Below are 14,229 nucleotides of genomic sequence, written 5' to 3'. Positions count from 1 at the left end.
TAGGAATTGAAAATAAAATTACTAAAACACTTGCTAAGAATAGCACAGCAACTCATATATTATGCAATTGCATGGTTAGTCTATTGAGCCGTAGTTGCAAAGCAAAGAAGAAGAAAGGTATTATTTGCAAACCATTAAGATGGCAGATAGGTTTATATATACACATCCCCATCTCTAAGAGCTTATACTCTAGGTATTTAAGTGGGAAATTTGCATATGCAAATAAGGTGCCATCAACTGTGAAACACTACGTAAAGCCATGACCTCTGACAGGCACCTGCATCAAACAAAAAAGGTCGGCTATCAGTACTTTTAGGTCCTGTCCTATCTCCTCTCAATTCAGACAACAGTAACTCAGAAGCCCTCACAAGGTAGGCAATGACCAGCTAGTCCAAGCTGCCTAGAATTGAGAAAACTAATGCTATTGAGAAAGCATGTAACAAAGCAGTTTACAAGTATAAACTCAATGTTTCAGTGTCTCCTTTGAGAGAATAAGTACTAAGAGAATGGTTACTCTAATTTTTTGACATGGTATAGGTGAGAAAGAAGGCTGAAATCACTTTTCAATTTCATCTCCAGTATGGAAGACTACACCACCATAAGCCAATTTAGGTGAGGCGCAGACAGCGCAGATTAGAAGTACAGAACTACGTGTTTGAGCAACACCATGTTATTTGTGCGACAGAAAACTCTTTTCTCCAGTAACTATCATATGGCTTCACCTGCCATAGCCTGTGTAACTGCATGTGTAACACACTAAAACACTCCTAGAGCTTTAGGGACACTTCACAGGAGAGAAAAAAAAATAACTGCACTGACAACTGAAGAACCAAGTCTATATAGTTCAGAATGCACTACTATTTCACTGATGGGCATGATGTCAAAAGATCTTCAACCAAACCAAAACTAGATGATCCTGCAAAGCTTAAGAGGAAGCAACCTCTCCTTAGTAAGGTTTTACATGACTTGAGAAGGATCAGTAAAAGGATGACTATGAAAGCATCAGATCCATGCTTTCCCACAAAGTAATTTTGAGGAAAGCCTTGAGAAGTTGGGCATGTCCTTTAAGATAAGAGGATGATGCTACCTCTGGGCATGGGAACCCATCACAGACTATCAAAGCTGCTTGGTTTTGTAAGGGAGCTAACTGATTACAATTTCAGCTGAGGATGCCTGAGGCAACCCAAATGACAGTTGTGGGCCTGACCTTCGTAAATATGTAACAGAAGCCTTCTTACTGGCCTGATCTTAGATGGAAAGAAAAATAATCTGAAAGGTCCCCTTTGTTCTATCTTCAGAGGTTTAGCAAGTAAAACATGGTGAGGCATAAAATGGATCTTACACCTATAGGAAGTTAAATTAATAGAAGTCTTGGGCAAAGAAACATGCCCTTCTCTACTCTCATCCACAAGCCTCTGTCTATCCAAAGCTAGACTGACACAGCTGTTGCAAGTGAAAAGTCTTCATAAAGACTAACAGTCACACAGCATAAAGCCTTAAAGATCACAGCATTAAAAAAAAAAAAACAAACCCCAAAAAAACCTGGCAGAGTACCAAAGAAATTATAAATAGACATTCTAGCTATCACTCCTTACTCTTCTAATTCCTCAAATTGGATAGATGCATCTTCTTCCAAATGAGGTAAAAAAAAAAAAAAATCTTCTAGTGCATCAGAGTGAAACTAGAAAAAGAGATTTGGGAATCTGCATTCAGAACTAGTACCACCTCTGTTTCCAACTTTACATCAAATCTACAGTTAAACTGTTCTGCAATATAATGGCCTTAAAACAAACCTTTCAAGTTGGAGGCCCACAAACTTCCATAAAGAAGAATAAATTTCTTCACACTCTGATGAGGACCCCTTCTAATTAATACTCCTTCCTCCTTGACCCCTTTAAGTTCTCTGTATTTGTTTCTGAGTTGCATTTTGTCTATGGAGAGCAGTGGGTTCAGAGGGACTTATCCATATGTTCTGCTCTTTTGACATGTTGCTTCTAATTGATAAATGAGTTCAGAAAGTTTCTTCCATGTCATGATCACTTATAACAATTTGCTCAAGTAAGAAAACATTTAACATTCCCTATCAACCAGAAAACTATTTTCAACTAGAAAATGGCAAATATGAGAAGTACAAGAGAACACAAAACAAGCACATTACCAAGACGGATTTAATCAAGGTGAAATGCTCTCTTCTACTCCCAACTTAGCAGCTTGCTCAGTATTATATACTTCTGTGGTTTAGATGACCTCAACTCTTATAAATAAAAAGGGGATAGAAAAGAAAGCCCCCTCAGTCAGAACGGTATGTGTCCTAGATTTAGGGGGTGTGGGGGGGTGAGTTTCCTCATTAACAATAAGCCAGACTACACATCCTGACAAATCACAGGAAATACTAAATGTTCAGCATTAAGAAAGAAAGTCCAGGTGTCTTCCCCAATTTAGATGAGATGGAATCTAGTTTACTGCCTCAGATAAACTGTAAGAAGTCCCTCCAGCAAAAACTTCAACCGCAGCAAGACATATTTTCCCGATATCTCTTGGGATAAAAAATTGTTCTGTGCAACATTAAAAGTGACATTATTTGTTGTTACATACACATTTAGTCTCCTCTTTCTGTTTTTCAATAAAGTAATGCAAATGAGCAACACAGTGAAAGGAGTAACTACTTGCTGTATCCTCTTCTGCCATTAGTAGCATTGTCAATGCAACTTTCAGATGTGAAAACCTCCTCCAACTTCAATATTGGCAATGCACACCTACAAAAGTTGCACAACTTAAAATATCTGCCTGCCCTTCAGGTTTATAAAGATTGCCCATTGTGGCAAACAGACTCAGGCCTCAAGATTGTGGAAGTGCTACAGAGTAACTACAAATACTGCAGCATAAAACAGGCCAATGACTGACAGAGCACTGAGTTCTGCTGCAGAGTTAAAATTGCTGCATGTAAATGAAAACCGGAGGACTCTGCAAGAGACCAGCTGAATACCCACAATATTTTCAAGGTTCACCCTACTCTAAGGTATGCATGCAGCAGAGAAGCTGCCCCAGTGTCCTGGTTTCAGCTGGGATAGAGTTAATTTTCTTTCTAATACCTGATATAGTGTTATGTCTTGGATTCAGTATGAGAAGAATGTTGATAACACACTGATGTTTTCAGTTGCTGCTAAGTAGCGTTTAGACTAGAGTCAAGGATTTTTCAGCTTCTCATGCCCAGCCAGCAAGAAGGCTGGAGGGGCACAAGAAGTTGGGAGGGGACACAGCCAGGGCAGCTGACCCAAAATGGCCAACAGGGTATTCCATACCATGTGAAGTCATGCCCAGTATATAAACTGGGGGGAGTGGGGCTGGGGGGATCACTGCTCGGGAACTAACTGGGCATTGGCCAGCGGGTGGTGAGCAATTGCATTGTGCATCACTTGCATATTCCAATCCTTTTATTATTACTATTGCCATTTTATTATTGTCATTATTATGATTACTAGTTTCTTCCTTTCTGTTCTATTAAACTGTTCTTATAACAACCCACGAGTTTGGTTTGGTTTTTTTTTCCCCGATTCTTTCCCCCATCCCACTGGGTGCGGGGGGAGCGAGCGAGCGGCTGCGTGGTACTTAGTTGCCAGCTGGGGTTAAACCACGACAGTCCTTTTTGGCGCCCAATGTGGGGCACAAGGGGTTGAGGTAACGACAGATCTGGCCAGAGCGTGTTACAGCGAATTTGTTACAAGCATTCATTATATTGGTCTAATAGTCGATGGTCACAATGTCGATTTATTGGCTCTTAGAGTTGTGGCGCTCGTTTTTAGAGTTCTATTATGTATCACCTCACTTGCTGTACGTAGTCCCTGTGCTGCTGTACATCCGTGGGAGGTGGATTAAGGTTTTCGCTTTGATGTACTGTGTAATACTGGCTTATGGTATGATAAAATTATCGGTCGTGGGACTAATCCGGTATTTGCACTCAGCATTGTCGTCACCTCTATACTTCGGGAGCCATCTGTGGGAAACTATTAATCATTACACCCTTTACCTTTCCTCCTCAGAGAGCCAATCTATGGGCGAGACACCTTTCTTCCCCTTCCCCTTCTTCTCCAGTCTAATTACAATAGCGTTTGAGAATTTTGAAAATTTTTAATATCCTTGGGATGCTGAAAACAGCATGGTCCTTTTGCTAGGAACTAGCATGTTCCTGAATGTGGTTCAGGTCTTGCTTAGGGTTAAACAACTACTTAAGAATGCCAGCCAGAGATCTGCCCCGAGGCTGGATAATTATGAGTAGCAGCGTGCGTGGGGTAGTATGGGCAAACGCCTAGGGCGGTGGTCACCTCCACTGTTTCGGAACTTCACCCTTGAACAAGTGCAGAATCCTGAAAAACTAGTAGAACATTTGGAAAAAGTATGCTGTCACCCCGACAATTCCAGGGAAACACAAATCACTGGAATGTGCTGGGGCCTGGTCCATGCCTATCGAGCCCTGGTCAACACTACTCAATACCCTCAAGGGGAAGAGAAGGTCTCTGCATCTAACAGCAAGGCGACAGGCACCGTGGCCACTCCAACCCCGGCGACAGGCACTGCAGCTGAACCAGCTAACCAACCCGCACCAGTATCAGCTACCCCCCATACACAAGAAGAAATATACAAAAAAAATCAGTTTGCTTAGCGAGGGATGAAGATGAGCCAGGGTCATCACGAGAACAGGAGGAAGAGGCAGAACCAGAAGTAATCACCCGATCCCTATCCCTGAGTGAGCTGCGGGATATGCGAAAAGATTTCGGCCATCGTCCAAGTGAGCACATTATCACCTGGCTGCTCCCATGCTGGGACAATGGGGCTAGTAGCCTGGAATTAGAGGGTAGGGAAGCCAAGCAGCTGGGATCGCTTGCCAGGGAAGGTGGCATTGACAAGGCAATTGGAAAAGGGACACAAGCCCTCAGCCTCTGGAGGCAACTCCTGTCAAGCACGAAGGAAAGGTAGCCCTTCAAGGAAGATGTTCTATGTCAACCAGGCAAGTGGACCACCATGGAGAGAGGTATCCAGTACCTGAGGGAATTAGCCGTGCTAGAGATGATTTATTATGACCCGGACAACACACAATTACCCAAAGATCCAGACAAAGTCCAATGCACACGACCCACGTGGCAGAAGTTTGTACAGAGCGCACCATCGTCCTATGCCAACTCACTGGCAATAATGACCTGGAAAGACGAAAAGGCACCGAAGGCGGATGAAGTGGCTCGCCAACTCCGGCAATACAAAGAAAATCTCTCCTCCTCCCTACAAGCCTGCATTTTGGCTGTGGAGAAGCTGTCCGAGGATTTCCAGCAGTTCAAAGAGGATATGTCCTATTGCCCACCTGTAAGGACCAATGTCTCAGCTATTAGGAGTAAGCGTTCCTCTGCCCAAGAGAGAGAATATAGAAGGTACACACCACGAGGTGCCCTGTGGTTTTACCTACGTGACCATGGAGAGGACATAAGGAAATGGGATGGAAAACCCACTTCAGTCCTAGATGCACAGGTATGTGAGTTGCAAGGAAAAACCACCACAAAAGGGGATTCGTCCAAGAAAAATGCCGCTCCAGTTTCCAAACAGAGTAGAAGGGCTGATCTTACTTCTCATCCTCTTGAAGGGACTTCTGAGCCAATTTTACGAGAAGTGGGTAATGGATACTCTGACCAGGATTAGAGGGGCCCTGCCTCCAGCCAGGTGGAGGAAAGGGATAACCGAGTCTATTGGACTGTGTGGATTTGATGGCCTGGCACATTAGACCCACAGGAGTACAAGGCTCTAGTAGACACCGGTGCACAGTGCACTCTAATGCCATCAAGTTATAAAGGGGCAGAACCCATCTGTATTTCTGGTGTGACAGGGGCATCCCAAGAGTTAACTGTATTGGAGGCTGAAGTAAGCCTAACTGGGAATGAATGGCAGAAACACCCCATTGTGACTGGCCCAGAGGCTCCATGCATCCTTGGCATAGACTACCTCAGGAGAGGGTATTTTAAGGACCCAAAAGGGTACTGGTGGGCTTTTGGTATAGCTGCCTTGGAGATGGAGGGAATTAAACAGCTGGCAAGATATTGCGTCCCGGCTAGAGAATCTGGTTGTAAAAGTACGTCACGTAGATGCTCACGTACCTAAGAGTTGGGCCACTGAAGAACATCAAAACAACCAACAGGTGGATCAGGCTGCCAAGATTGAAGCGGCTCAGGTGGACCTGGACTGGCAACATAAGGGTGAGCTAGTTATGGCTCTGTGGGCCCATGATACCTCAGGCCATCAGGGAAGAGATGCAACATACAGATGGACTCGTGATCGAGGGGTGGACTTGACCATAGACACTACCGCACAGGTTATCCATGAATGTGAAACATGTGCTGTAATTAAGCAAGCCAAGCGGTTAAAGCCCCTGTGGTATGGAGGACTGTCCTAGTTTCAGCTGGAATAGAGTTAACTGTCTTCCTAGTAGCTGGTACGGTGCTATGTTTTGAGTTCAGTATGAGAAGAATGTTGATAACACCGATGTTTTCAGTTGCTGCTAGTAGTGTTTAGACTAACGTCAAGGATTTTTCAGCTTCTCATGCCCAGCCAGCGAGAAAGCTGGAGGGGCACAAGAAGTTGGCACAGGACACAGCCAGGGCACCTGACCCAAACTGGCCAACAGGGTATTCCATACCATGTGACGTCCCATCCAGTATAGGAACTGGGAAGTGGGGGCGGGGAATCGCCGCTCGGGGACTAGCTGGGTGCCGGTCGGTGGGTGGTGAGCAATTACACTGCGCATCATTTGTACATTCCAATCCTTTCATTATTGCTGTTGTCATTTTATTAGTGTTATCATTATCATTATTCGTTTCTTCTTTTCTGTTCTATTAAACTGTTCTTATCTCAACCCGTGGATTTGCTTCTTTTCCCGATTTTCTCCCCCATCCCACTGGGTGGGGGGGGAGTGAGTGAGCGGCTGCGTGGTGCTTAGTTGCTGGCTGGGGTTAAACCACGACAAGGACGATGGCTGAAATATAAATATGGGGAGGCCTGGCAGATTGACTATATCACACTAAATGGGATAAACCCATTTGTGGGATTGCCTTTGCTCAAGGACCTGGATGCACTTGGTGGGTGATGCAAAAGGATGGGGGAGTCCGATGTGTGCCTCAAGGGGATTTGATTTTAGGTGAGAATAGCCAGAATTAAACTATATGATATTAGTTGCTATATAACCCTGCTACTGTATGTTATCATTACTATAATTGTTATATGCTATATCCATGGTACTACAGTAAGAACCACTTAGATCAAGCAAGAAAGAACTGTGATAAAACTGAGCAAAGTGCAGTAGTGATGGGACCAGAACTGACTCCAGCATGCAACAATCCAACGGTGCACACCATCCTCCTGCTGCGTCCAATGTCACCTGCTCGCCACACTGCACAGAAGCCCAATCCTGCTCTGCCGACTGAGCAGACTTTGCACCATCCCTCCTGCCCAGAAAGGCTGTTATGACAGATGGAGCCCAGTGTCATGAACAAAATGAACTCAACGGACATTTTATAGGGTTGGCCCATAGACTAAGGGAATGATATCTCTGTGTGTGTGTATATATCTATATACGAAAGGACAGGAAAGGTGATGGCGATTGATTAGGATGTATTGGAAAGTATGGGACCTGAGCATGACGTAAATGGTATAGAATAAGGGGTGGATACTGTCCTGGTTTTGGCTGGGATAGAGTTAATTTTCTTTCTAGTAGCTGTTTGTCCTGGGTTCAACTGGGATAGAGTTAATTTTCACAGGAACCTGGGAGGGTGCACAGCCAGGACAGCTGACCTGAACTAGCCAAGGAGCTATTCCATACCATGTGACATCATGCTCAGTATATAAATGGGGAGCGGGCTGGGGGGGCTCTCGGCTTTCGGTGGGGGAAGTGGCGGAGCGTCGGGTTCCGGGTGGTGAGCAGTTGCACTGTGCATCACTCGTTTTGTATATTCTTTTATTAGTACCATTGTTGTTGTTGTAACTTCTCTTTTTGTGTTGTCCCAGTAAATTGTCCTCATCTCAACCCTCGAGGTTCCGTGGTTTTTTTTGGTTTTTTTTTCTTTTCTCCTTTCTGATTCTCCTCCCCATCCCACCGGAGGGGGGCGGGAGGAGTGAGCGAGCAGCTGCGTGGTCCTTTGGCTGGGCTGAAACCACGACACTGGTATAGTGTTATGTTTTGGATTTAGTATGGGAATAATATTGATAACACACTGATGTTCTTCCTTTCCATTCTATTAAACTCTTCTTAACTCACGAGTTTTCACTTTTTTTTTTCCTCGATTCTCTCCCCCATCCCACTGGGTGGGGGGAAGTGAGTGAGCGGCTATGTGGTGCTTAGTTGCTGGCTGGGGTTAAACCACGACACCTGGTCTCCATTTCCTTCAAAAGAATTTGAATGGAGACATGGAAATCAAAAGCTTCCGAAACATGACTTTCCCAATCACTTCTAAGAAGTAGAAAGGCGCAGCAAACAGAAAGAGCAGTTTAATATGAAAGTAAAACCTTACCGTGTCTGAAATTCCTTCCAGCAGTATGTTGATTGCTCTGTTCACGTCCCCATTACAATCATGTAGTGCCACTATGCACTCATCCTGGTTTTTCCCCGTCACTTCCATAAGCTGGCAGTAAGAGTCAGACATGTTAAAATATCCAAATTATCATCATAAGAAAATAAGAGTTAGTACCACCACAGATTCCAAGAAAGCACGTAGCTACTATGTCAGAGCAAACTAAAATCCTAAATAAAGGTATCTGCATTTTACAGATCTGCTTGGGACTCAGACAAGAGACAGGATGAAACACAAATTAAATGGTAATCAAGAAAGCACTCTTTCGCATTTTTTTTTTTCCCCTTTAACTTTATGCTTGCAGCAAATACTGTCACCCCAGAGACAGTAGTATATGAGGGTAAAGATGTAAAAGACCAGGATAGCTCCAGTATCGCCCTCTTTATCCCACTCTGTGAGAACAGACATAAGGTAAGCCATGGCAGAGAACAGATCCATCTGGAAAAACATCCAGGCTAAGAAAAAGGGGTTTTTTTCAGCCAGATCAGCTCCCTCGATCCATTTCAGCATAAGGCCACACAAAAGGCATAAGCGATGGCTGCTTAAGGAGACCTAGTACTGAATTATGCTCCGTGGACCTGCGGTGCACATCCTGAGGAGTGTGGGATGGAAATAATCGCAGTCTGTCATGGGACATCCAGCAACTTCACCCAAAGAAAAAAACCTATGTGAGCTAGAAATATATATGCACAATGTAAAATATTGGAGATTTCCTATGCAGAACTTAATTCTTATCCTTCCCACCAGCAGAGCTACAGGCACTATTGATGAGGGTTCTTTGGCTTCAGGAAGTACAAGACTTCACTTCTGGCACATCAACAGAACAAGTTTATAACAAGAACAACAAAAAGCACTTAATAATGCTTCAGAGGAGGTTTTACAAAGGAAAAGAAATCAAGAAATCTGCTCCTCTGCTGCATTAATGCATTCACGCTAATTCTTCTCTCCTGGGTATGCTCCTAGGTTCTTTGCGAGTTGTGTTCACTAGGGCAAAATCACCAATACCCAACAGCAGAACAGGGACACGGATTCTCAGTACTGCTTGAATTAATCATCTCGGCTATAATTCGGTAATGAAAGCTCGAGCATCTACACCCGAAACTCAGCATGGTAGAGGAAATGGTGTGAGATTTCATTTTCATAGTGTAATTCTATCATTTTAATGCATACACAGATCTGGGAGGTCAGATTATTTTTTTTTTTTTAAATAACACTTCAATTCGCCTTTAAGCTATGATTAGATTTTTACTTTTCCTGAAAAACAGCCAAGATTATAGCAAACTCAGTTTACACAGGTGACATTTTTCCCATGTGCGTGTACACGTGGACAAGCTGAATGCACTCTTTATTCTGATGATCATTAAGCATCAGGACCATACTAGAGAGATACAGTCTGGAAGAGACATCAGCACAGATGAGTTTTGGCTTAAAGGCTTGTCTACAAAGGAAAATACACTGGTATAACTATACAGCCAGAGCTATATTACCACACAGTTTCTCGTAAACAGACTTTACAGTGCAATAAGAGCACCTTTTCCTAGTTAAACTTGCGTCCTTCTGAAAAAGGTTTCATCTAAATCAGAAACAGACGCTCTAGCTCAAAAACGTAAGCCAGCTTTGGAGCACCTTATTGCAGGGCATAAAAACTCTGTACCACAAGAAACATACTTGTTTCACTTTATCTTCAAAATCTGCATCGTTCTTATCGTAGATCATCTGAGCAAGGCGAATCTGTTCTGCTGTTGCCTGAAAAATGCAAACATCCAATAAAGTACACAAAAGGTAACAAAATATTTTTTTAAAAGTATCCCCTAGTGTCACTATATTTTTTTTCCTCCAGATTCTCAAAAAGAACATACGCAACAAGCACAGAGGTGCTATGGGGAAGGGATTAATATCTCCTCTATGCCCATTTTATAGTTAAAAAGTGAGCTGGGACAGAAGCAATTTCAACATGTTCTAATGTGTTTGAACCACAGTTAAAGGTCACCACATAGACAAGACAAACATATAATAAAAGAGAATTTACCACAGAAGCCTACGCTTTGATATTATTACTTTTATTTAGTATCTACCACTCCAGAGTTAGAGTTTTATCATAACAAACTGGCAACGGTATTTCTAAATTAACCACATCTCTGATGATTCCTGCTCACATCACCTTCCACAACTCTCCCAACAACCACCTGGCTCTGTAGTTTTATGAGCACTTAAAAAGAGACTGAGTCATGCCTCAAGATTTTGCCCATGAACAGCTGCACTTATTTTCTTTATAAGCGAATACCAGTCTCTGAAAACTGCTAAAGGATCTTGCTATTGATGAAATATTTGGTGCTTCTGTAACATTTCTGGACCACAAATCCACGCTGGCAGCTCCTCCAAAAGCTGAAAGACTAAAATGGATGGATGCAGTAAAGTGCCATAAATCTAAATAGGCTATGGCTGCCCCAGAGAGAAAGCAACTCAAGAACACTAATGTCTCATCATACAGGCCACTCTACATAGTGCGGCATTTGCAGTCTACTTGAACTACACTCCCATGAAAATACCAAAGATAACTGTATGCTACATGATCCTGGACCTAACTTGATTTCTGCTCAAACAGAAGAGGCTACCGTCTCATGCTAGAGAAGGCTGATACTGAAGAGAGCCAGGACCCAAAATGCAAGGTGATGTGCTGCAAAAGACTTCTTCATTGAGAAGGGGACCACCTCATCCACTGAAATTCTTGATGGAAAGGATTCATCCTGGGCAGCTGGTTGAACCTCACCTTTCGCAGTCTCACTTCACAGAATACCCACGTGAAAATCTGTGCCTCACGAGTTCAGACTTAATCAGCCTCAAACTGCTTCACTTTTGGAGTTCACCACAAATACGAGCTCTAGAGGAGGTCGCCAAGTGTAAATCCTGAGAAGAGTCTAAAAATTACTCCACCGTACACCACCGGCTGCTTATTTGCTGAGAAGTTACTGCAGCTGTCCCAGTTCCTTGAGGGAAGCGACATTTGCTGTGCTCAGAGGCGACGTTCCAAGACAATTAGCGTTTGTAATGGAGTTGCTACTTCACATTTTCAAAGCGTCATGCTGACAGCTTCATACGTCAGTTGGTAACACAGAGGAGAGCCTGCTCTGGAATTCCCCGTGCCAGCCCTGGTGCCGGTCAGTGCAGTACTCTGTGCAAAGGAGCTCACTCTTGGTTGTCTGCTGAGAGCTCAGCAGAGAGCAAAAACAAAAGGTCTGCTGGTTTCAGGAATTAAGCCCTGTTGATCCATCTTCTCGCTCTGACTTCAGCCTCCTCAGGCCCACTGCAACTTTTAAGCTAGCAAAGAGATTTCCTTTAAAGATATCCAGAGTAAAAAAATTCAATGTAATTTCTGTAGAGACATGACGGCATATTTGACCAGAAACAGAAAAACATTAAGATTCATTTTTTCCGTAAACCAACTTTTTTTCCAAGTCCACGTTAGAAGACAAAAATATACCAATTTTATAACAATATCAAATGTGTGACAGTATCTTCAGTTTTCCTGTGTTAAGGAGAGAGCTTAGAAACACAAGTAGGTACAATATCACTAATATTTATGCCAGTGCATTACACCCAGATGGAATTGAAGATTCAGAAGAAAAAAAACCAACAAAACCCCACAAGATGTGTTTACTATACAAACAACAAATCATTGTCACAAAAAGTTTTGGTTTTTTCCCAGCGACCTTCTTTATTTTTAAGGCACCGTTGTTACAAGTAACATTGTAGTATCCTATAAAAGAGTATAATTAAGTTTTAATTGCAACTAAGAAAACTGTAGCATCTTAAGACAGCTAAAACTTTACTCAACCTTACAAGATATATTATCTTTGCAGCATAACAGAACGAAGGAAATTTTTAACTAACAACTTCGAACTACCAGAAAACAGAAGTGTGCAAAACACAAAATTAAGTGACAGTAATAGGCCCGGATCTTATAATAAAATGGTATATTTATTATCCAGAAGCAATGCAAAAGAACCACAATGTAATTTCTTAAATAACTTAAATGAAGATCAACGTGATATTATGACAATGAAATCTCCATTTAGGAAAGCAACATTATTCTACATTCAGAAAAATGAATCAATGGTAATTGAACAGTAAAATCCCACATGTTTCTGTTGATCTGTAAAGCCTGACTAAGGAGAAAGGTCTATCTGATATCTAAACAATAAAAAAACATGGTGCACTAAAACATAATTGCTGTATATTAAATAGCCATCTTTTCCACTGAATTGACCAAACCAGTATCTATTATGCAAGAAGTAGAATAAGCGGACAAAAAGCAGAAAAAGGTCAATAAGACCTAATGCTTAAAATCAATGAATCACATAGGTTGGAAAGGTCCTCCAGTGATACTCAGCGCAACTTCCCACTGAGAGCATGTCCCATCAGAGGAGCTGCCTGGGGCCAGACAGAGATCCCACCACCTCTCTAATCCATGACCATGTTCATGGTAAACAATTTTTTTTCCTTTTAACAGCTGGAATTTCCAGTGTTCCAACTTGTGCCATTGTCTCTCTGAGAAGAGTCTGGCTTCACCTTTTCTATACCCTTTCATGAGGTATCTGAATAGAAGATACGACCTTGCCTTGCCTTCTTAGGGCTGAGCAAATCCAGTTCCCTCGGCCACCCCTCATTCATCCTGTGCTCCAGCCTCTCAACCACCTTTGCAGCTCTTCGCTGGACTTGCTCCCATCTGCCAATGTCTGTCTTGTGCCAGGGAACCCAAAAACTGGGCAGAGTACTCCACTGCTGTCTTGCAAATGTCAAAAAAGGGGAAACCACCACTTCCGTCAACCTGCTCACTACATTCCTGCGGCCCTACTTGTTATAAAACAAAAACAAATTCAACTTCATCTGTTGAAAGTCACTTTCTAAATCCACACGTTAACATGAATCACCACTATGCAAAGCACTGCAATGCAAGGAGATAAGGGCTTGAGCTCACATAATTAATACTGTACAAAACAGAACAAGACCCCCTCCATGTTAAAGATCAGTCTAGAAAACAGTAAGACACAATTTCTTAATTGAAATTCAGACCAAACAGTGCACAGGTAGTGTTGATTTTCTTGAGGTAGCTGTTGATATTTTGTTTTATTACTATTGGGGGGAGGGAATTAATTATAGCTCTAAACAAAGTTTCACAAGCTTTGTGACAAACATGTCTGTGGCTCCATAATCTGCGCAGATTTAATCAGTATTATTAGCATTCTTTCATCATGACTTGGCAATCCTTTGCTAATCAAGATGGATATTTGATGTGCAGCACGCAACAACAAAGGCTGAGTGCTCTTGGGATGCTGTAGTCAGATGGTGTGGTGCCAGCTGGAGTGTGTCTCTGAATATGACACAGAATACAGCCCAGGAGCATTTGGAATGGGAGAAAATTAAACAAGGATACCAGGACAAAAGCATTGTAGACTCCTCTCTGCTGTACATGGAGTAAATATAAATGAGAAAATGGCATATTTCACTGCCAATGCTTCCAGAGGAGAGCTAAAGGAATAAACTAATGGAGGCTTGGGGACACAGACCCTTGCTCCAAATATTCAGTACATCAGGCTTGGAGAGAAGACCCTGCACTAAACACAGG

At 42.7% G+C, this 14,229-nt stretch overlaps 1 protein-coding gene across 1 annotated transcript in view; it reads right to left on the bottom strand.

Moving 5' to 3' along the window:
* Positions 1-11,959, bottom strand: part of LOC115338108 (ubiquitin-associated protein 2-like) — a 68,701-nt gene extending 56,742 nt beyond the window's left edge. The window contains 3 exon segments of the mRNA XM_041121355.1: positions 8,544-8,654; positions 10,272-10,349; positions 11,374-11,959. Coding sequence (XP_040977289.1) covers positions 8,544-8,654; positions 10,272-10,319 — 159 coding nt within the window. The 5' untranslated portion in view covers positions 10,320-10,349; positions 11,374-11,959.
* Between the last annotated feature and the right edge of the window lie 2,270 nt (positions 11,960-14,229).

The sequence above is a fragment of the Aquila chrysaetos genome, assembly GCF_900496995.4.
Source record: "Aquila chrysaetos chrysaetos chromosome W unlocalized genomic scaffold, bAquChr1.4 W_unloc_1, whole genome shotgun sequence".
NCBI classification, from domain to species: Eukaryota; Metazoa; Chordata; class Aves; order Accipitriformes; family Accipitridae; genus Aquila; species Aquila chrysaetos.
This window is presented reverse-complemented; position numbering and strand designations above follow the sequence as displayed.